Source organism: Podarcis muralis, chromosome 12 (genome assembly GCF_964188315.1).
Source record: "Podarcis muralis chromosome 12, rPodMur119.hap1.1, whole genome shotgun sequence".
Classification (NCBI taxonomy): Eukaryota; Metazoa; Chordata; class Lepidosauria; order Squamata; family Lacertidae; genus Podarcis; species Podarcis muralis.
In genome coordinates, this window is record NC_135666.1 from 24,775,684 (window position 1) to 24,799,354 (window position 23,671).

The 23,671-nt window shown below is 36.9% G+C and overlaps 1 protein-coding gene and 1 long non-coding RNA gene across 11 annotated transcripts in view; one reads left to right on the forward strand and one right to left on the reverse strand.

Annotated features, from left to right (window-relative positions):
• Window positions 1-141: 141 nt before the first annotated feature.
• CACNB2 (calcium voltage-gated channel auxiliary subunit beta 2) overlaps window positions 142-23,671 on the reverse strand; it is a 120,394-nt gene continuing 96,864 nt past the window's right edge. For 5 of the 10 annotated variants that reach the window (XM_028750005.2, XM_028750004.2, XM_028750012.2 and 2 more), the window contains 10 exons: window positions 20,623-20,759; window positions 19,395-19,471; window positions 15,225-15,358; window positions 11,893-11,973; window positions 11,602-11,660; window positions 9,787-9,896; window positions 5,167-5,318; window positions 4,555-4,650; window positions 3,624-3,809; window positions 142-2,211 (listed from right to left, as the gene is read on the reverse strand). In XM_028750005.2, the coding sequence (XP_028605838.2) occupies window positions 1,732-2,211; window positions 3,624-3,809; window positions 4,555-4,650; window positions 5,167-5,318; window positions 9,787-9,896; window positions 11,602-11,660; window positions 11,893-11,973; window positions 15,225-15,358; window positions 19,395-19,471; window positions 20,623-20,759 (1,512 nt within the window). In that variant the 3' untranslated portion in view covers window positions 142-1,731. Of the gene's footprint in view, window positions 2,212-3,623; window positions 3,810-4,554; window positions 4,651-5,166; window positions 5,319-9,786; window positions 9,897-11,601; window positions 11,661-11,892; window positions 11,974-14,553; window positions 14,616-15,058; window positions 15,079-15,224; window positions 15,359-19,394; window positions 19,472-20,622; window positions 20,760-23,671 lie in introns of all 10 variants that reach the window. The other 5 variants (XM_028750010.2, XM_028750008.2, XM_028750014.2 and 2 more) reach the window with 2 other exon arrangements.
• LOC144329312 (uncharacterized) lies at window positions 11,969-14,234 on the forward strand. Its single transcript, XR_013394797.1, has 2 exons — window positions 11,969-14,023; window positions 14,121-14,234. It is a non-coding gene; the product is annotated as an uncharacterized LOC144329312 (long non-coding RNA).

Genomic DNA, 23,671 nt, shown 5'->3' on the forward strand with positions numbered 1-23,671 from the left:
CTGAAATTCAGTTTGGAGTCTTGCTTGCTTCTGTCAGGAAGTTACAATAGCCTTTTAGGAACTTGCTAGAGGCTAAAATCCAGAGGCAAGTGTCGGAAGGCCATGTTAACCAGGATACAGAGATTGTCAAATATAGGAAAGTGGAGAAGCTACAAAAATTTATTTTCCAACAAAATAACTCTCCACAAGCAGTGTAAACTTTTCTTACTAAAACAAATACTCTAAAACACAAAAAGATTTTACATTTCCAGTGAAACACTCAGTCACATTTGCCTGTGTTTTTTACTTTCCTGGATCCTCAACGAAGAGCCAGCAGATTGATGCTTTCCCAATTACCTGTAGACATAAACTTCCTCATGTTGCTTGCCTGCAATTTGCACCTTTAGAGTTGCAGACAGAAGGAAAACCCTTACTCATTTTTGGAATAATTACATTCTCGGGACCAACTGATGTGCTATGATTCAGCCCCAATTGCCATATTTAGCTGCTCAAATGAGTTCTCTGCTGCCATGGCCAGTGTGGTGCTTGAAATCTAAGCCTGGAAGATCACACAGTCCTTCGATAAGAGGGCGTATTGAAAGTGTGGGAATCCCTTTTCATGAAAGTACAATTATGGTTTTCCTGACATTGTACTGTGTGTGTGTGTACAAATCGTAATACCTGAGCAGCTAAAGGTGGAAATTATGGTTGATTCATAACATATGGGTTGCCTATAGAGTCTTCTGTGTACCCTTTACAACCACTCCTGTCATAAATTGTTTTACACACAAACGCACACTTGCACCATGTCAAATGTGGCCTATCAAGTTGACAAGAAAAAACGTTATCTGTGTGCTCACTGCAATTAGTGTGTCCTGTTTAGAGCATTTATAGTGTCACATTATTTTTGCTGTAGATTTAAAAATGCAAAAATGATTTTAAGTTTGCAAGGACAATCCAACCTTTTATCCTAATGTATTCCTATTTACACTAAATATAAGCTTTCTGCTACTGAAGAAAGTGTGTCTAGAGTGAACCTTGTTAACAAATTTCCTGAATGAGGCTAGTTCCAGTTGCCAGTAATTCAAAAGCAAATCTGCTGACTTGGCATTAGGACTTTAAACAGTGTGGTCAATCTTATATAAGAAGGTGTTTGCAGAAATAACATTTATAAACTGTCTATACAGTACACAGTACCAGTACATAGAAAAGAGATTTTGACTTTATGATCCCCTGTGTGTAAGGCAAAACTGAATTCTGTCTCCAAATGTAGTCCACTAGAAGTACAATCAACAGAAAGTGGCTCTCAAATCAATGGCAAAATAGGTGCCTAACGATTAAAAAAAATCAAAATGGATGAGAGCTTCAGTTTTGGATGTGCTGATTTTGGCTTGCTGAAAAACATGGGAAGTTAATAAACACCAATTGTATTTTGTCTGAAAACACTAACAACACCTTGATGACAACAGATATTGTTCAAGTGGCAGCTACCAAAAACGGCTTTGGGGGGAGAAAAGCTTGGTACAACACCAGGGACTTCGCAGTTGTACTATGCCAATGTGTTATAGCACTAATCAAAATGAATATTCTATTTCATGCTATTGCTGTGATAGCAACAGCAATTTTTTTAAAAGCAGCATACAGGTTACCACATGTTCTGCAATGAAAACCCAGATTTGTTCTTTTTTAAAAAGGGGGTGGGGTGGGGCTTTGTCATACACAACTTCAAAAGAAACACAAAACTGCCAAACGTTATTGGTGACTGTACACCTCTCGCTTCCATTCTGCTGTATCATTGCGTTTTTTAGATATCACTTCCCCATCCTTGTCACAATACTGGTCCCTTGATTTATGACGGCTACGCTGCTTGTTGCCTTCGTTATGGTCCTGCTCTCGGTCCTTTTCCTTTGAGCGAAGCCTTGATTCTCGGTGCCTGTGATCACTGCTCCCATGGGACTCATCCCTGTGACTGTGATCTCGATGAGAATCATAGTGTTCATGAGAATAATCCTCCTTTGGCTCTACGTATGCTGAATCTCTGCTGTCTTGTGTTTCCGAGTCAAAAGTTTCTTGTCTAGGCAGGCCACGACTAGTTCCACTACGGTGGTTATGGCCTGAAGTGGAAGAGCGGTGTTGAGATTTCCTGGTGGGTTCGGCCCGTGCTGCTTCTTCAGCTTGGGAACCAGTTCGTTCAGGGGCTGATTGTTCATTCCTCTGATCTCCTTGAGAGCCCTGATTAATACAACAGAGTTGTAATTTCACACTGACAAATATTGAGCAGAAAACGCCTTATAAACCAGTAATGTCATGATCCTTAAACTGTTAAGCAGACATTTTTCACAATGCTATTCCACAGTAAGCTGTCTGAAGTCAACCTATGACTAACAGCTATGGTCAAATCTAGGAATACAAGAATTGGAACTTTTACTGGAGATACTGCTTTATAATACAAGTGAACCTTCATGCCACAAAGAAAACAAAATTTCACTTTGGCCCTGAGCTCTGGTGATTATATCAACTTTCAGAACATTTTTATTAGCCCCACCTCCCAGCACAGACACACCACACGGAAAATAAAGAGCAGAGGTGGGTGAATCAGGCATGAGATAAACCTGAACGATTTTTGAAAGCAAATATCAGCGCAAAAAAGATCAATAGCAAACCACAGAATGTAGGTGAATCAAGAGTTTTCATTTTAAAAACAGGATACTGTCCTTAAAATAAAAATTATTCAGAGGTTCAAGCTTGATAGCACTTGTATTATAACATCAATAATATCACTGCTGTGCTGTTTTTTAAGGCAGTTAAGCTTTTAAGTCCTACACAAGCATACTAGGGAGTAAGCCCCACTGAATTCAGCAGAACTTACTTCTGAGTAAACATGTTTGGATTGTGTTGTAAGTGCATTCTAGTTGTGGCAAGATGTCTTTTTAAACTGCCAATTTATTTTTGCAGAAGGGTTGAACTTTGCCACAAAAAACAAAAACAGAGTGAAATTATTGTTTAATTTCCTATCACATTACTGAAAACGGAAGTGAAAATTACCAAGCATAATCAAACCTAATCTTCATCAGCACAATGTTTTGAAATCACTGAAAAATGAACGGTTTTGATTAATCATCTTAACTTGCATCATTTTTTTACAATTTTCACAAAATCACTTAAAAGCAAATTCAAAAGATTTAGCTACTCCTAATGAAATGCTCATACTTAAGATATTATCCTAAATATTACAATTTCATTTTTTATTACAAAACTAGAGTTAAGGCAAGAGCAGAACTCTTTTGCTGTTTTCTACAGTCATAACTCCTAGAAAAAGTACTTCTACTTAACCTTATATAGACTACTTTTGGTCATTAATTCAATAAAGCCAGAACTGGGGGCTTTGCTTTAGGCTGGAATCTGGCTGTTGTAAATTGCACAACCTGTCTCCATTTTCAGATATTTTACTTATTTTAGGCTGAAATGGAACAGCTCATCTTTCACCTGCATCGGATCTGAAAGCTCAGAGAACACCTGCGATCTTTTAATACTGGGAATTAGATCCATTTTTGTAACACAAACAGCCACCACAGTGCATGTGCACAGCAGGGACTCTTAGAGGAAAGCCTTAAAACCAAATGGCACCCAAAAAGTACCTTTACCTGCAAATTAACATTTGGGCCTGGGTTGATAGGAAGAGTGGCGGTTGCCAGTGTGCGAGTGAGAAGCTCATTAGGAGGGTGGCTGCTAGCAGGGTGTGTGGCCTTCCAATAAGCTTCCAAATAGTCAGCCAGGTGCTCGCAAGCATCTTCAAGCTGATTCTCGTCCAGAATCACATCAAACATTTCCTGGAAATGAGATTAATTCAGTCAAAACAATGCAAAAAAAATTAAAAAATTAAAATCATCTAACGCCATAACCAAAGAACTATGGAAAACCATGTTCATAATATTCAAATCATTAAACTCATGTGACACTTAAAATCAGCCAAAGCTTTGCCATACAACACAGAAATTTACTACCCTGGGGTGTGGGGAATCACTATTTCCACCATTCTGGTTAAGATTTTGTTTTGATTTGGCAACTGAAAGTACAAGTGAGAGGTTTTGGCAAGAAGGGAAAACCCATTATTACAACAGAAAGCTAAAAGACCAGGTTATAGCACCCAGCATACAATATCCAATACTTGGGTACATAGAGGAAGAGACCATTGATGTAGGAGTTATTTATAGTGGCCTTTTGACCTGGATAAGGAACTGTGCTACATAGTGCTGCTGCATGCACTATTCATCCCCTCAAATCCACCTGGCTTGGCTATGTTGATGGATCTGTCTTCCAAAATCAGTAATTGCACCAATTGGGAGGATCCTTTCCCACTATTTGATTAACATGGTTATTGCTTTTAGAACAGGTTTTGCATGTGTGTAGATAGCTGAACTGTGGAATAATTAATTACAGAGATTTGTGAACTTGTGGCTAGAACTTGCTGCAAAAATGAACACACAGATTTAATTTCAGGTCATTTTCAATCAGTAGAGAAAGGAACGAGTTCCAGTTCCACAGCTCTACCCATATACGTTAAGAATAACTCACTGGAGGGCACTGAGCCAGTTTATCAGCTGCTACCATTTGAACATTAAGGTGCTTTGCCTGAGATTTGCCTCGGGATTTTATCAACCTTTGTAAAACCTGTGGGAAAAGAAGACCACAGTTAAAATATGAAAGAATGAAAATATAATGGAATCAATTTTGAACCATGTAAGAAACAGATTGCATGCATAGATACTGCAATGAGAGAAGTATTTTAAAGCAGGGGCACAGAAAACACTGATCAACTGTAGGGTGAGTCACAGTGGACCAGCAAGCAGCCACACTGCCCCTTTAAATTCTTTAAAATTTGTTTCTTTTGTGCATTCAGGGCCAGCGATTTCACCCCTCTTGAACTCTTATCGCTTGATATTGTGAAGCCAGATCCCATACAAAAGATGTCAATTGTATAATGTATCTTCCCCTTCCTTTGGGCTTAGTGAGAAATACGGCGGCAAACTGTACTTATGTACTGTTCATTAAATATATTTTACCACACAGTACTTCAAAGATGTAATTCATCAATATTTCCAGGCAACGCGAGTATCTCCACACCGCAGCATGGGACTGGAAGCAAAGGTTAGGCCAAACGTTGAACTACCAGTGGAAAATATTTACCTTTGGAGAAGTAATCTTTACATAGACTATAATGGGAGCCAGAGAGGTTTTACCAAGTTGAGCTGGATGATTAATAGTATCGGCATCAAGTACTACCAGCTGTAACGTCCTTGCTAATTCAAATATTCGTTCAATTTCACTCTGAACTTCAGCTGTAGAAAAGCAAAGAGACACTTGTTTATGGATGTGTTCGTTTTCCACACCCACTTTTTATATAGAACATAATGATTCTGTTTGGTAAAAGGTTGGAGAAGCCTAAATTGCCAACAGGTTATGGCCATTTCAATACCAGTCAGGAGTTCTGGGTATACGCATTAGAGAATGTTTCAGAATTTTCATCTCCTGCCCAATATCTTTGGATACTGGCCTTTCTTCACATTTTCATGCAGGTGGGTAGCCCGATCCAGTGCCGTTCCTGGCACCACTGAGGGCCCAAGAATAATCAAACTGAATGCTTTGCCACTCATATTGCATACTCTAAGGGCCATTGCTGCTGCCCTAAGACTACTGCGTGTCAAAGTAAAGAGAAATAAAACCACACCTTTCACTATCCCACATTGTAGCTGCCAGTAAACCATCTTCAACTGATAGTAATCAAAGTAATGGGTGACCAAATCCTACTCTCTCTGTTTCTATCAATATTTGTCGTCTTGCGCTTCTGTACTGGATTACTTCAACTTTTTAAAAAATTATTTTAATAGGCACTTCTCTTATCTGTCTTTGGCATGTCAATGAAATATACCTGCTAGCTGCCTTGGGAATATCAGTGATTTATATAGTTGTGATTTAAAAAAATAATAATGAAATGTATTTGCAGTGCTTTCAGCCCTTCCTCAACTGTGTCACTAGTTTTTGTAACATGAACAAAAGAGTCACAAGGTCTCAAGTGCAAAGGTTAAAAAAATGTCCAGAGATCTGCTGGAAATCAGAAATAAATGATCAAGAAGGGTTGAATAATTCACTAGAAAGCTGTCTCATATGTAACACTGGACCTTATGGAGCAAAAGCAGTCTCAAAAAGCAGTTCTTTAAAAGTGATTCCATACAAATTTGTGTGTGTGACTAAAGGTTATTGTGCCTGAAGCCTTTTCAAAGCAGTGTCAAGCGCTGTCAGTTGCTACTTTTTTCTGGAAGAGGGTAAGTATGGGATGGGAGGAAAAGGAGGCCTCCATCCTTGGCCTCAGTCAAAGCATAGCATTCTCAGTGGCGACTGAGCCAGGATACACAAAATGGCAACATTCCAGAGGTTGCCTTATATTTAAAACATTTTTACCCAGTTTTATTTCACATTAAAAGCTGCTCCCTCTTTCATGATGCAAGTCTATTTAAGAGCCAGGAAAGGTCTCCAGATTGCAACTGGGCAGTTGCTATGCTGGCAAGTATGTTTTAGCAGCAAGGTGTTAACATTTATTAAAACTTCAAGCGAGGATTAGCTCTTGGAACTTTCAGCAGGGTTACAGTCTTATAATTTGTAATTACAGTGGCATTTTTTGTGATATTTAGGAAGACAAAGAATCTCACATGTGGTGGATTGATATTTAATTTTCTGAAGACGCTGGTAAATTGCTACTCGTTTTAATGGCAAACAACCACACAGTTCAGCAAAAGTTGAATTATGATTTCAATGGGAACGTTAAGTACAAATGCTAACTGAAACCAAAGATATTAATATGGCTTAATTTGGCTAGATTGTGGCCTAAATTTGCAAAGGTGTATTTGGAAATATATATATGTTTGACCTTTTCATGTTGCATTTCACAAACTGAGCAGGAACAAATATAGAAAAACACATTAATTTAAGAAATATCAAAATATAACATGGGAAATATCTATCCATCTAGGCTAGGAACAGATTTTTAAGTTCTGAACAAAGGTGGTCCACACTAAATGCCTTAGCCCCAATCCCATCTAGATGCTGGTGGATCCACACCAGCATATTTAACTGGGCTTATATCAGAACTTTGCCTCTAGATATAAGCCACATTTCCTATGAATGAATCTCTCCCTCTCTCTCTCTCTCTCTCTCTCTCTCTCTCTCTCTCTCTCTCACACACACACACACACACACACACACACACACACTTACTTTATATATATAATATATAATATCAAATCTAATCTGACACAACTTCTGGATACTAGATCCTCTGTACACTTCTACATTTCTATTCTTTATTAACTTCACCAGATTTCACTTCAAACAACTAATGAGATTCAAATATGAGAAGCTGCCAGTCAATGAAATGAATGTCTTCCTAAAGAAGGAAGCTGTTCAAAAGAGAAAAACCACTGCCTAATCAATAAAAAAGAATTGTACACCAATACTGAACTGTCTTGAGGACAAATTAATTCAGTAAAATAACCCTGCTACTTATCATGATAATGTGTTACATGATAAAATACTTGACACAAAAATTGCTCCCATGTAAGAAATTTGTGTGAAGCAGAATTTTCTCCTTAACAGCTGAAGCCAAAATGTTCCCACCCCATCAGCAACCTGGTCCTGTGCTTCGGCTATAAGACTGTGGATACATTTTGATAATTTTAGTGAGGTCAAACAGGCGTGCAGTGTGAGGGAAACTTGCTCTTGGAATTTTGAATGCATTGGCTCATGGCATTTTATTGCATTTTGAAATGCAAAGAAAATGCGGTAAACAGTTTACTACAAAAATGGTATATTTAAAAAGCAATGGAAACTTTAGTTCCTTATAGTGATAGATTGTAATGCTATTAAGGGCTACCACCGTACAACGGATGTGGTTTTCATGCGTACAGTATCTTTTGCTAGAAACAAGGGATGTTGGATGAATACACATCAACTACACATTAGTTAAAATACAGTAATTTTTCAAACATTTGGAGGTTGGCTTTTCTAACACAACCGGCATGGCATGTATAGCAACAAAACAAGTAAACAAAGCTTCTAAGACAAGAATTTCAAAGCAAAGTTCCTCTAATATACATGCAAGAATGTGTGCATATATTACACAAAGGAGAACTGTTTCTACAAACAGCTATGTACAACTCTTTTCGTACTTGCACATTTACTATCTTAGACTAGTGCAGTACAGATTCCGAGTACACAATTTAGATATCCAATCTTGGTTTTTCTGAGTATTTTCCTGCCAACTGTGACTTGATTTCTGACATTTCAAATCATTGATACCCTCTAGAATAGAGAATTCCATACAGACTACACCAATAACTTGTTTTTACTGTTACAAAACCAGCTATCAGAAAGAGATAGTGGTTTTGTGATGTGCAATACGTCATGAACACAAAGACAAAAGCAAAAATAATTAGCAACCATATATACATACCCAAAACATCTGGAAAGGGAGGGCATTAATGAAGCAAAGAATGGAAAAACCCAAGAGAATCAGGTTCTTGTCCAAAGCATACAGAATGAGATAAGGTTACAACAAGAACAGCTAGAAATGTAACATACATGGGAACAAACAAGAAAAAGGGGGTTGGAGTCTTGAAACTGACTAAATGAAGCAAAAGCCAACTTATACAGATGTCATGTACACACAGACACATATATGGCTACTGGATTTTAACCATGTGTTCTGAGAAAAGCTTCCTTTCTCACACAAATGTAGATTCAAATAACTTTTCAACAGCTATTTGTTCTTGAAACACAACAAACATGCTATGCCCAGAAGTATTTATAAGAGGAAATGCTTGAATTGCTAATGACTTGACATGAACTTGGAATAGTTCTTTTTCAGCTGTGAGACTGTCCATGGTCCCAGTGTATGGTTTGAGGAAACATGATGCAAATACCTCCTGCAGCTAAGCACCACGTGTAGGTCTGATCAGTGCTTGGACAGGGGATTATGGAAACCCCATAAACACTGAATTGAGTTCTGTGACTGAAGAAAGGTGGAATATAAACTATTAACTAATAGGACTAATAAGAGAATTAGTGATTGCCTACACATTTAAGAATTAAGTGTTCAAAAGGACTAAGAAAACAGCCACAACAGAGTAAGAAGAGAGCGACATGGGGGAAACAAATACCACAGTTACATGGTGCCAAGAAGAGAAAAAAAGATAAATACTGACAAGGAAGATTACACATACCATGCTAAGCATATGGTCAGCTTTTGTTTGCTTGCTTGTCTTTGCTCTGCCCCCTGTTGTTGTTTTTGGGACATTGGTGGTGCAAAAGGGCTTAGTCCCCATGAGTTGGTGCCCCTGCTCTCATATCTTACAAGAAAGATGCCTGAACTTATTCTAAAGGTTTGTGAGATGCACATATGAAGCAAACCAGTACATAAGAATTTATATTAGATGGATATTTGACCAACTTTTGTAATACCATGGGCATTTTTTTTACTAAGCTACAGAAGGAATCTAAGAATGGTTTTGAAAAACCTGCTACTTTGAAACAGGCACATAATTTCAGCTGCACAATTACCCAAGAAGTACGTGTGTTACCTCAGTAAGATCTATGGATGTACCAAAATTGACTTCCACAGAGAGGCAGTGCCTAAACCTGACACTGTATGTGGAGTTATAGTGAATAATCCCCTTTTTATAAAATGAAGAGTTTTCAAGTTTTGGATTATTATAGTTAGCGATGACTTTTAATACTATCATTCCATTCACTTACCTAAACTTGACCTTGTATTGGACCGTTCTATTATCGCATGCTTGCTGGGATTGTTTAATACTGAGCGTTTGGCAAGCGAGATGTCTGCTGTGACCCGTGTGATTGATATACTGAACAAAACAAGAAAAAAAGAGTAGTGTTGTAATTCATTGTAGAGAAATCTAGGATACTTTTCGCACACCAAGTTAGGGCCTCTCCTTTTGGTTTGTTGTTACCCCTTCTGAGCCAAAAGGGGTTTTCACACAGCACTTAAAATCTTGAGGTTTCAGGCTTTATTCTTGCTTATCTGCTCCCAAGCAGTACAGTACAGTAGTTAACTTCGTGTGTGTGTGTGTGTGTGTTAATTTTGATTGTCAACTGCCTAGGCAAGGAACTTTTTTTAAAAATAAAATAAAGCAAGCATCAAATACAACTTAGATGCTGTAACTGCAGAAACAGTAACAGTGGTACAATCTCTGTACAGGAAATTTGCCTTAGAATTGTGTTTAAAACAGTTATACAACATAGCTTTATCAAACAAGTTGCCTTTCACAATGGGAATTATATTTTCTAGAAAAACACATGCAGCCAGAATGAACAACTAACTATAAAACAAGGGATCTGCCATTACCCTAGAGAAGATGTGGGAAGCCTTTGGCCCTCCAGAAGTTCCTGAACTACAACTTCCATCAGCACTAGCAAGCATGGCCAATGTCCAGGGATGATGGGGGTAGGAGTTCAGCAACATCTGGAGAGCCGAAAAGTCCCCACACTTGGAGGGGGGCATTTAAAGGAGTGGTTGGGAAACTGCCAGAAATGTACAGAAGATAGTTTAACAGAGACTTGAGACTCCTGCACAGTTTACCACTTGAAAGTGGAATCCAGGTCATAGCAAATAGTGATCATCATCTTTATCACTACACAACACATGCTTAAAACTAGCTGACTAGAAACAAAATAATTGCTAACAAGACTATATTACAATTATGAGGCTAGTTGATTTTAAAAAAACACCCCAGGGGTTGTGTACATTTGTGTTGCTGACATAGTAACATCTGATCCATCAGTATAACAGTGACTGAGGTGATCATTTGCAGTTCCCACTACCCTCTGCCCATTCCTGTATCCCTAATCTGCTTTTATTTATATGTTTATATATTTAGTTATGCATCCAGGTACCACTTTGCTTTTCTTGTTTCTGAATTGTTGGTTGCTAAAAACAGCTGATATACACTAAGACGTCAATCCTACCCAGAACTCCTGGGTAAGTAGGAATAGGACTGCAGCCATAATCTGCTACCTTCAATGTTTTTGAAAAAAGGTAAAGTGCAACATTAATTTCAAAACTAATCAAATAATATCAGTTTCTGAAGATTTGTAATTCATGTCAAATAACAAACAGAATTCTACACAGGAAAAATATATTACACATGAGGTTCATTGGTGACAATATTTTGCTATATTGCTTGGATAAAGCTTAGAAAGTATGCTTGTAACATTTGCAGACAACAGGAAAGGAGACAAACTTGTTCACACTTGAGAAGCAAGTTGGATATAGCATAAGGGGACGGATGAAAACAAAACAAAATCCATCTATGCATATTCAAGCCCTTAAGGCTTACATGGATGAACTTCAAGGAGAGGTCTTTCAGCTGTGATCTCTGGTAGCTTATTTCAAGAAGGATGTCAACAAACATGAGAAAACCCAAATAAGAGTAAAAGCAATTAAAAGAAAAATAAATCTGAATTCCATTCAGCTTTAGATATATGGCTTAGAAGTGGGGATGGGATTCAGTCTTAACTAATCCAACTTAGTCTAGATTCTTAAATACTTACCGCCCTTCGAATCTATGTTTTAAAAAATCAAATAATGCTTTTTGCATCATGTCTGTCACCTGAAAGTAAAGAAGAAACAAACCAATTTAATGTGAGATTGGAGAATTAATACTTTTACTCTTAAATGAACAAAATGTTGCCAACAACAGGTGTGGGGGAATCTAATAAAATTTCACACACTTCGGCAGCATCAAGGTAGGCAATACCTTTTAAAATCATTGAACTCGTTCTCATCCTCTCATATTTACACACAGGGGGGGAAAAGATACCTAATTAAATTAAATTTCTTACCTCATATCCCTTTAAGGAAGGCCCCACTAAGACTACTGGTCGCATAGAAGGCACTACATCATACGGAGGGATGTGTTCTGTCTGATAAAGAGAAAAAGCACTAAACTTCTAATTCCCACATAAAGGTTAATTCTAATATACTATTATTATTTTTATCTAGCTGAGGTTCCAGTGGTGTCACTGGGGGAAATCTGAGGTGCATTTCCCCCCCAGGGCTCTCCCAGCAACAACTTCAAAAGTATCAAAAGATTATTCATATTTGGGAGAATGTTTTAAAAATGCTTCCATCCAACCTTATTTGCATAGCCAGTTTAAATTATATTCACTCCATGTAACTGAAAGATAACCATCACTCTTAAAGAGTGGCAAATGGACTATAGCTATAGAACTCTATTGCCATCAACTTCTGGTAACTGAAGACTACTGTATAGTCAAAGCTGTTAGACAATTTAATAATAGAATTGAGGCTGTAGAGACAAGAGGCAAACAAAAGGTAAGAATCACCAGTCTTCACCCCTCAATATAAATATGGTTCATTAAACCATGATGATACCAATTTGAAATCTTTTTGATTGGACTTTTAAACTTATACTTTTATTTTCAAATCAACTGGCATATGAATTCACAAATACAATTATCTTAGCAACTGCTGAATGCTATATTAGCAGAATTCTAAACAGCAATCCTCTCTCAAAGACTCCTGCTAATGGTAATGCATGTTTTGTAAATTACTTGCTTGATTTATCATGCAAAAGTTATGAATGGATAATTGACCATTCAATGTGTAAAATGTGTCATACAATTATATGCAAATATGGTCAAAAGAGTTTTTAATATATAAAAAATACATTACCAAAACCACCAAAAGTGGCTTATTTAAAACATTGTTTCAGTTTTGCTTGTTTGCAGTGGGCAAAATGTTTCAAATTCAAAACCACCAACCTGGAAAAAGCTTAAAAGTAGGTATGCCAGATCTATTTTTCAAGGGCCTACATAGTATAAATACATCAGTCAACATCACAGAATGTTGTCATTGTTCATTATTTCAGTATTCAACATGTCCCAAGTGTAAGAATAAAAGCAATAAGGTAGAATACAAACATAAGAAAACAAAGACAAACATTAATACAGCAACAGCACAAAATGCCACACAAGCAGCAGTCTAAAACATGGAACACAGTTGTGTCAGTGTTTGTTTCTGCTTACATGTAAATTTGACACATAATTGTTAAAGTAAGAAGAATGAATAACAGTGCCCAAGGCATCAAAAGCATGTGAATTTAATTTTTGCATGCCAGATCCACTACCTGCTTAGAAGCGAAGCCTGTTGACTCTGCTGTGTAATTATGAATATATACTTTTGGAATTATTCTTGCTATAAAGATAAATAACCTGGTGCATGCATTACTGTATCAGCCCTCATGAATAATGTTACAACCCTATTATATTTGCCAAATCAATATCCCACTATATTGTATCTCTATGTTTTATGGTGGCTATCCAAAAACCAGCCTCACTCTAATAACCCTTGAAAATTAGGGTAGGTACAGATATTACCTTATTTGATGGAATACTGGTACTTATTAAAATCAGCTGTATGCTAGCCTTTAGCTTTCCCCAGCTCTAATTAAATATGCTGTCAGTGGCAATATGTTATGGGACTGAAATGTGCAACAAGAGACTTTCACCTCCATGTTACTGTTTCAAATTCATTCCAGATAGCTAGGGAGGGATATTTTTTTCATCTGATGGCTGTGCTTTGACTGTTACAGTGAGTTAATTAGAGTGTCTATCCAGACTGTGGTGAGCAAATGTCAACACATGACATGAATTTCTCCTGCACATGGCAATTTTGTTGAGATTTTGAGAAATCTGCTTTTTAAAAGTGAAAGGACTAAAAAAGAATTATTAGGTGTGGCTCTTAGAAATAGCCTTTCATTACTAAGGAAGATTTAGGCTCAGTAAAAAGATGAAAGTGAATCATATGTAACAGAAAATACACATGGGATCACAGAGGTGATGAATTAAAAAAAATATGGGATTTATATCTTGCCTTTCTGGGGAGAAAAAGTAAAACACCCAATGTGCCCAACGTTTTTATGTACTAGTACTCCGTAAAGCAGTGGACAATGTATCTTTCATATCAACTGACATATGTAGATAAGCAAGGGAATTTTTTAATTCAAGAAGAACTGAACAGTTCTGAAGACGACTGGACTGTTGTGAAGGTAGTGAATTTGTTGTTTCATTGAGCATGCCATAGACCACACTAGCAAAACATTGGTCTCTAGAAGAACATGTAGATCATGTATATATAATGCTAGGTGTGAATCTAAATTTTTTTTAAAAAATTGAGATTGCTTTAGTTAAAATAAACAAATAAATATTAATAGCTAGGCTTTGCTTTCCACTTGCTCATAATTGGCTGCTAAATAACAAATTCTAGTCAGGTCTTTGGGAGCATCTTGTAGTTCCCAGACAAGGGATGAAAAGAGTATGACAATACACCACATTTGTCAGCCTCCCTATTGAGTACCTTTTGACTATTGAAGGGAGTCCCCAGTCCTGTTATCTAACAGGCAAGATGCTATAGTCTGACTGCTGGAGGAGAAGGCAAGAACAATGGGAAAGAATTTATATATGACAATAGGAAAAACTCACAGTAGACCGCCAAAACAAGCCTGCAGTTTTCCACTGGTCTTGCTCATCTGCAGATTTTGCACCTAGTGGATTAGAAGTTTAAATACTGACTAAATTAAAAATTGCAAGTTCTTTTTAAAGAACAAGATGAGTATCTGTTTAGATTTAACAAAAATGAATTATAGTTATAAGACTGAATTACAAGTAAAAAATCTGGAAAAATGACAAAGAATAAGCATGCACTAGATCGGTGCATTATCTGGTCTTGTCAATTTTTGTTTACTTCTGTGGATGTTTAAAGAAATTCCCCTGGCAGCCTATTATTCCATCAAAAAGGAAAAGTACCATAAGCAACATTTGACTAAGTCACTCACAGGGCCTGGTCTGCCTGTTTCTACTGTACTGGAACAGCTAGCAGTCTGATAAGTTTCTTCCTTTGTACTGAAATGATTGCACTACATAAACTGTAGGTGATGCTAATGATGCCAGTGGCAGAATAAATACAACTCGTGTCAAGTAAACTTACCGATTTCTGCTTCTGCTTAGCTACAGCAGCATGGAAAAGAAACAAAGAATAACAAAAGCATGCATGTTATTGGCTTGTCAAAGGACGCAGACAGTCAACAGGACTCAAAATGTGACGCAGTGCAGGTGAGCAGGTGTACAGATGGCAGCTTGGAAGTAGGCGTTACCTTCTTAAAGAAGGGCATTCTTTTCTCTTTGGAGTGGGGTGATGTGACACTGTTTGCACTGGGTTTGGGGGAGCGATGGTTTGCTGGAATATCAATTTCTTCTGCATCTAAACCAGTGGCATCTATGTCTATAGCTATATATAGATAAACAATGTACAATTATCAGATGGCAGGGAGAGGAGAAAAGGGTTAAAAAGAAATAGTAAGCAACAGTATCCCAGGTCAGACGTCTGTCAGAAATATCTAACAGAATAAAAACAAAAGGGGGAATTTTAAAATGTACAATATTCAGGGATTAAATATAGGCATACAGATACAATTATATACAATTATAAATTGTATTTAATTTTTGTTCAATTTTAAGTTTTTCCAGCTTTACCAATACAAATGTATCCTTCATTATACTGGAATTTACACTTTCAAGAATGACTGAACCAACTTTGAATCCATACCCAAGCTCTCAAAACTAGTGACCTAGGTTGGGCCCTAGGCAAATCCCAAATCCAAGTGGCATAGATTACTTAACCTCAAAAAAGAATGCATATCACACATATTTGTGGCCTGTAGTATCTCCCCCCCCCCAAGTGACTAAAACCTACAAATGGGTCATGGAATTCAAATGAGTGGGTCATATTGCCAGTGGTGGTTAAGGGCAATTAACCACAGGGGGGTCTGACTTCTTGTTGGGATTGGAACCTGTTGATTCCTCTCATGAAAAGTTGTTAATCCCTATAATGATTTGACAGATCAACATTCACCTCTTGTGAAAACTTTTAATGTATCACATACAGAAAATTTTAAATGCTATAAAAAAATAAGTGTTTGATTATGTGAAACAGGCAAAAAACCAAACCTGTTTTATATAGCTGAAGTTTTAAAAGTCTTTTAAATGAAAGTTATCTATAGTCATCTAGGAAATGCTATAGCTGTTGAGGGCTCCAGCTGAATTGGCACCAACTGCCTTTGTTTAAGTAAAAACTGAACAATAAACTGAGGATACATTCCTATTATATAAAGCCTTACATCTTAAGGCAAAAGGAAGGAGGAGGAGGGAAAGACTATTATAGGACACTATGGAGCACACAAATGTCTTATTGAAAGGGCTTTCTAACAATTATATTGATTGGAAAAATTAACAAAGATAGATGACCAATTACCATTAAAGAGATGCAAATTCAATTGGAAAATGTTCAAGTATTATGTCTATTAGGCTACCAATTTAGGTCCATTTTAACAAGTTCCCAGATTAAACATGAAGCCACAAGACAATTAATGGCATATGAAAAAATAATAGTGGAAGGAAAAATAATAGCAAAACTGTTAATACCATCTTTGTATAAATCTATCATGGAGGTTAAATTTTGTTTCAGCAAAATTTCAGAAGGTGGTGAGAACTGAATTGGGATTTAGAAACTAAAGAAGATGCACAGAACAGGCTGTGGCCAAAAGTGCCATACAAATCCATACTGGCAACAACCAGAGAAAAAACCCTTAAAATTGTGCATGGCTGGTACTTAACCCGTAGCCATCTAGCATATATAAAACAGTGGGAGAACAGTTCTCCCACGTGTTGGAGAAGATGTCCCACTATAGGCACGTATCAGCACATGTGGAGGGAGTATGCAAAAACAGAAAAGTTTGAGGAAAGTAAATGTACAGAAATATATTTGATTACGAGGCAGAGAGTCCCCATGAACCTACGACTGGCTCTACTTAACTTTTATAGTCATGATATGTTGCAAATTTGAAACAAAGAACTCATAACACCTATTAACTGCTGCAAGAAAAACTACTGCCAGGACATAGAAATAATTACAGTTATTAACTACGCACCAATCTAACAAACAGCATTATTGGAAAAACTGATGCACCCACAAAAATAAAAGTAGCAAGAAGCCAAAAGAAACATGACACTTTTTATGCAATCTGGTGTGACTTTAGTGATCACACAAATAATGAGGCATATGGTAGAATAGTACCCACAGTTTGCAGCAGTCTTGCGCTCATGAAGTGCATATTTTAATTACCCTCTTCTCCCTTCCCTTCCTCCAAATTCTAATTGTTATTGATACAAAATACTTTTTATTTATGGTCACCAATCCAAGTAATACACATTATTATATATCATTTTATATCTGCAATAATTGTAATAATTTTGGTATACTGTATACACTTCGAAACAACTTTGTTAATATATTCAGAAATTTTAAAAGAAGGGTCTTTACAACAGGGAGCTGGGTTGTATGATGAACATGAAAGCAGTACAAACATCTCCCTGTCTTAACTCCCAAAGGAACATATATGTGTAGCAAAAATATGCAACAAATATGCAATATATTTAAGTTCTCTACGCTTAAACTTCTATGATGCTTCTCATTGTGGATTACCTAATGCATCGCTGGTGTTTCATTACTACTAATACTATTACTATTAGTAACATTGGCAACAGAACTCAGCAATTGCTTAGCCATTATTTAAGTGATGATTTGATACCAGGATTGTACATTAAAGGGAAGTGAAAGGCTGTAAACATGTTTCTAGTTTACATGCTCAATCAATTTTGTAAAAATAAAATCTGGATATATTGTTATTATCAATTTAAAAAGTCATGTAATTTAAAAAGTATTCCTCTAAGAGATTTTATAGATCTCAACAAAAATGTTTAATCTTTCTTCCTCTATTATTTATTAATTACATTTATATATCACTCTTCATACAAAGATCACAGGGTGCTTCACAAAATAAAAATACAAAATGAGAACACAAATCACATACTAAAACAAACAAACCCCCAAACCAATAACCCCAAAGAAGTTTAACCTGGGTGGGAGATGGCAGCAGCAGCAGCTGAACTTAAACTATGGCAAAGGACGTTGATGGGCCCTTCCCTTTTTGGAGTTAGGGAAGCTTCCTACCAAGGAGATATCAAGACTTAAGAAGAATGACCAACTAGTGTGGTTTGCGGGGCCTGGCCATGATGAGTGATTATGGTGAAGGCACTCAGTAGATGCTTGGAGACAGCCTGGAAGTGTTGATACTGTGACTGAAACAACACACCCAGTCACTTTGGAATGTCACCAACAAAGGTGCCCACCCCACCGAAAGGCCATCGCTGGAGGAACTGGATCCATACACTCTCTAGCCAAGCCAAAGCTATGGCCTGGCAGTTTCCAGGCCCACCCAGCCAATGACTGCTGGAGGGCCCCTACCTCTTGGCCCTAGGCTCTGCAGCATTCCTCCTGGTGCCCCATCAAACAGAAAGCACCAAGCTCACTGCTCATATGGCAAAGAGATTATCATTCAAGACAACCAAGGAAAGCTTTAGAAGCAAGGTATCAAAAGCAATCTTTTTAATATTTCAAAACATGTTTTACCACATAAACAGTCTAGAGGCTAACAAAATGTGATGCTGCCAATCCTCTTTCCATGATCTTAGAGATGATCTAAAAATATTTGTTTAATAATCTAAGAAGAGTCCTGCTGGATCAGACTAGCAGCCTCAATGGGAAGTTCACAAGTAGGACAATAACCCGGTCCTTGATGTTGTTTCTGGTGACTGTTATTCAGAGGCATGCTGCCTCTTACCTTAGAGATAACATACAGCTATCCTTCAAGCAGCCACTGATAGCCTTATCCATGAATTTCTCTAATTCCCCTTTAAATTGCTCTAAGTTGGTGGCCATCACCACATCTTTTGGTAGCAAATTCCACTGTTTAACTGTGTAGGAACATAATGCTCTATGTAAGAACATTAACCCCCTTCCCCCCAAAGGCCAACATGACTGCTGCTGGCATGGTTCCAGTAAACCATGTAAAGCCATAGCCTCAGCTATAGGCCTCTACCCATTTTACTTGCCTGGCAAAACTGCTGGTAGATGTACGGCATATTCCACATAACTGGACTAAGAGACTATCGCCTTCACAACTTACATTATCACTCTAACATAAATACATGAACTACCCAGAGTGATGCTCTTTAAGTTCTGCTCTACTCCTCATTACCAATTTTTACATGAATGAGTCTTACTAAAATCATCTGTACCCTGAACCTGTTAATTAAAAAATGAAAAAGGGTTGATTTCTCACTTCTACCGAAAAGTGTAATGTGCAGGAAGACAATAATTATATTAATTATTATTTATAATGTGAAAAGAGCAATGGCCCACTTACCAGATGATGGAGGTGTAGACTTTCTGGAACTAGGTACTACGTCACCCAAACTGGATGATGAATTTCCTCCTGATTTACTAGAGTAAAGTAAATAAACATTCACTTTTCTAATATAATGCTCACAAGGTATAAATGTGATGATGTTCAGTGAAAACTGTAAGATTAGTGGAATTGTTAGGAATTTCCACAGTGACCAAAGCTTGGTCCTGAAGGCCAAATGACATGATGCCTTTAATCTGTCTCTACAAAACAGAGATGATGATGATGATGATTTATTTCCCAGCCACTCTGGGCACCTCTCAACAGATATTAATAATGATAATAATAAAAAGCAATTAAACATTAAACTCTTCCCTAAAATGACTACTTCAATATTAAAGGGCCTGATATACCCTGGTAAGGGTCTACAGAAACAATATTTTTTTGACTGCATAGAGTTTGAAGATCATATTAAAATATTGTTGGTGGCTCTGAGTTGTCATGGCAAAAAACTGACAGATTAAATAAATAAATAAAACCCACAAAAAACATGGGTGGTGATGGTAGCTTCAATTAAAAAACCCCACACATCTGTAGTCAACCATCAGTCATCAAGGAATTAATATATATATATATATAGTCAACAATTTCTAGGAGGAAAAGACTACAGTGATTTAAAAGTTCTCTTTTCACCACTTCTGGCTATTATTGTGAAATGACAACAATAAAAATACCAACTTTCACAAATATAACTAAAGTGAAAATTTTATTCTCTCTCTGAAAGAAGTAAAATAGCAGTTAGCAGCTTATGACAATATTGAGGAAGAGAACCATGCTCAGGGAGTCTTAGTTCTACACATGTGGAGCCAATTCAGACAAGACTTGACTCCAAGGATTGTAGCTGCAGAGTGATGCAGAGAGGCCTTGGTTTTGTGCAGGGAGACTGAATTAGCAAGTTCCTGTATTTCTTTAATCTCCTTGCACAAAACTAAGGCCTCTCATCTATCCTTTACGAGAGACAGAAGGAGCATGTAAACTGCAAGCATGTTCATAGCCTTTCCCTTCAAAGTTCAATCCTGGCATTAAAGCTTCACTTAAGGAATGGCTCTGGTAAATAAGAGTGGAGAACGAGAACAACAGGATTTTTACACCTCACCACCACCAAGGAAGAAAAATATATCCAGGCTTTTTAATTTTAACAACTTTCCATAGATTAAATCACAGTCTCTGTGTAATTGTTATTGATTACCTGGAGTAAAATTTCCCTTGTTTAGCCTTTTGTTCATGCTGCAGCCTCATATTTTCTAATTTGACTGGACTTGGTATGAATCCTATTTCACAGCCTTCTTTTACCAATCGTCCTATCCACCAGTCGTTGTTAAATTTCTAGAGAAAAGAATAGATTAAATGAATTTAAATGTCAGAAGTTTTCCTTTTCGCTAATGCCAAAGAATTCTCCCCTCATCCTAACATATCACATTTACCATGCTGGTAACTGACCATGCTAGTAATTGCATATAATGTATCTACATAGTGTTTTTAAGCCTAGGAAGTAGATGTCTAAATAAAATATCATCAAGCATGTGTGAATGTAGATGGAGAGTCTGAGGGTTGTTAGATTTATCAGAATTTAGCCCTTAACCAAAATGAGTATGAATGTGGATGAAAGGATACAGAACGGAAAGATGTATATCTGAAATAAAGAAGTAAAAGCTTGAAGCTAGAATTAGCAGGCTGTAATCCAAAGAGTCATGTTGTACCTTAAAATTCCCGTCATGCAGTAGAAGACAAAACAGTCAAGACTGGTTTATTCATCTACTCTCTCGGCCAACTACTAATTGCTTTAATAAAAGGATTCTAAATCCGCTACACAGCAGGTGTGGAGTGAGAAGAGGGACCGACAACAGGATTAAGGAAGGAATGGGCAGGAAAAGTAGTATCTGACTCATTCCTGACGTATCAGGAAATTTAGAAAAGTATTTCACCCTGACAATGCTATTTCAAGCTAACACAGAATGACTTTTAGGTGTTGGAGAAAGCATGGGCTCTATCCAACCAAAATTAAGTGCTTTTGAGTTTCATTAACTTTGATGGGAGAAAATCACGCATGTGCAATGGGACTAGAGTACTTAAGTTTGGCTGCACGATAAGGACTGCACTACAAGTTTTGAACGATTAACCATCATGTCACCATCCACAAAGCAATCCATGTTTACTTAGTCCTGAAATATTTGGTCAGATGACATGCATTAACTACACATGAGGTGAAGCACCCATGTGTTAGAAAGCACATTATACTGAATTTCCATAAAGCAAGAGTAAATAATTTAAAAGAGAAAATGGGTGGTCTCTTCTCTAATTCATGGAAACAAGAGAAATGGAAAATAAGAGGACAAGAAATCCAGCAATAGATATCTCGGAAGACCATCGCTCAAGTGCTATAAACAAGCAAGCTGTACCTCCTCAGCAGTAACTCGCTTTTATTTTCGAAAAGGTAACCAATTTATACGAGCTGCCATTCAGATTTTTTCAAGCTGAAGTGTTGACCCAGCTACATTTTGGGATCCCAGTATGGATACAATCAAGTATGAGACAATGTGTGCAGAATTAAGCAGACACATGACAGAATACTGGGTGTGGATTAGCACTATAAAATATGGGCTGCATTGCCATTTTTGTTCCCAACCTTCAAATCTGTTTTCCAATTTACTTAAGGACTCCTATAAATCCAGATGGCTCCAACCCATACACAGTGAAATTAGATCTATTGGTATTGTCTTGGAATTATTGTATAATTCTAGTGAGCAATATATTTATCACAATATCCAAATTAGATTAGATTAATTATTATTAGATTAATATTGGGGGGGGGGGACATTGAGTCAGCTGTAAATAAAATCTGCTCCCCCAAGTTCTATGGTTTAAATACAACCAATAACAGGATTACTTATATCTCAAAGTTAATAATTCCAGCCCAACATAGGGCATTTACGTTAGCCTGACAATGTTTCTCCCTGAGCTTTTGTTAAAGGCAGGTATTTAAATATCCCTTGAAATGATAGACATTGTGGATGTTATTTGAATGTGCTGGACACTGTAGAACATACTCTTTTCTACCGTCCAGTGTACAACCAGTTACGTAAACGTGTGTTATCCCCCTTTTTGGGTAGTTTAACATCAGGGCACAATGAAAATATCAGATTCTACCTGTCTGATATTAACCTAGCGGTAATATTCTATCAATTGTATCTCTTAGAGTGGTGAATGGCAGCGGGAAGACACTCTATATCTTATATGGCTGCTTCTTTGTATATATTTTAATTCTTTTGTATATGAATACTTTAAAATGGTCTGTATCTATAATACCTAATAAAGGTTTGGAGAAATAAAAAGAACGGTTGGAAATAGTGCCACATTTTCTCAGGATCATGCTTTCCTTAATATGACTCCAATATAATACAGTGTATCTTTTTGTTTGTTTCATATGAATTACATAGAAATATATAGACTGGTTGGGTGGCATCTGTGTGTTTCAGGAGACAATGGAAGAGTGTGCCTTTGGGGGTGAAGTAATATATAGGGTTGTATAAGTAATTAATAGACTGAAAATAGTAATGTCCATATTTTCAATGCATCGTATCTGAGTAGGATTAACAAAGAATATAATGCACAAAAAGCAATAACAACAATAAAGAGGGGGAAAATATCAAAGCAAGAAATGAAAAGAAAAGAGAGGAAAATATATGAAGAGAGAGGAAGGAGTGGCAGTATTTCAACAACAGCATTATAACTGCAGATAATTGTCCTTCAGAAGGGATACAACCATTTGTGATTTATTCATGGTTCAGAAAAGACTGGTGTGCATACCAGACACAATTTGCATTCAAAAAGGAAGGAAGGAAGGAAGGAGTTACTCCTTATTTGCTATCAGACTAGGTTAAGGGAAAATGCCAATTTGTTATACTTGTTCTTCATTACACAGCCAAATACAAATACTCTTTCCAAATACTCTTTCTTTTGCTAACATTTTAATTTTTTTCAAACCACAAAATACTCTTTAATAGAATATTACATATCTGCTTTAAATGGCTATTACTGTCCTGAGTAAAAATCTGGCTAGTCTAAAAGAGTATCCAGATGTGTTACTATCTACAAGTTAGCCATTTCAATCACTTTATGCAGACATTATCTCTTATTTGCTGCTATCACGGTAAACTGCATGGACGCCAAAGGTATATTGACTTAGAAGTCTACTATAAGTGTCACAGAAACATTTATGTAGCACTTTAGCTTACAGT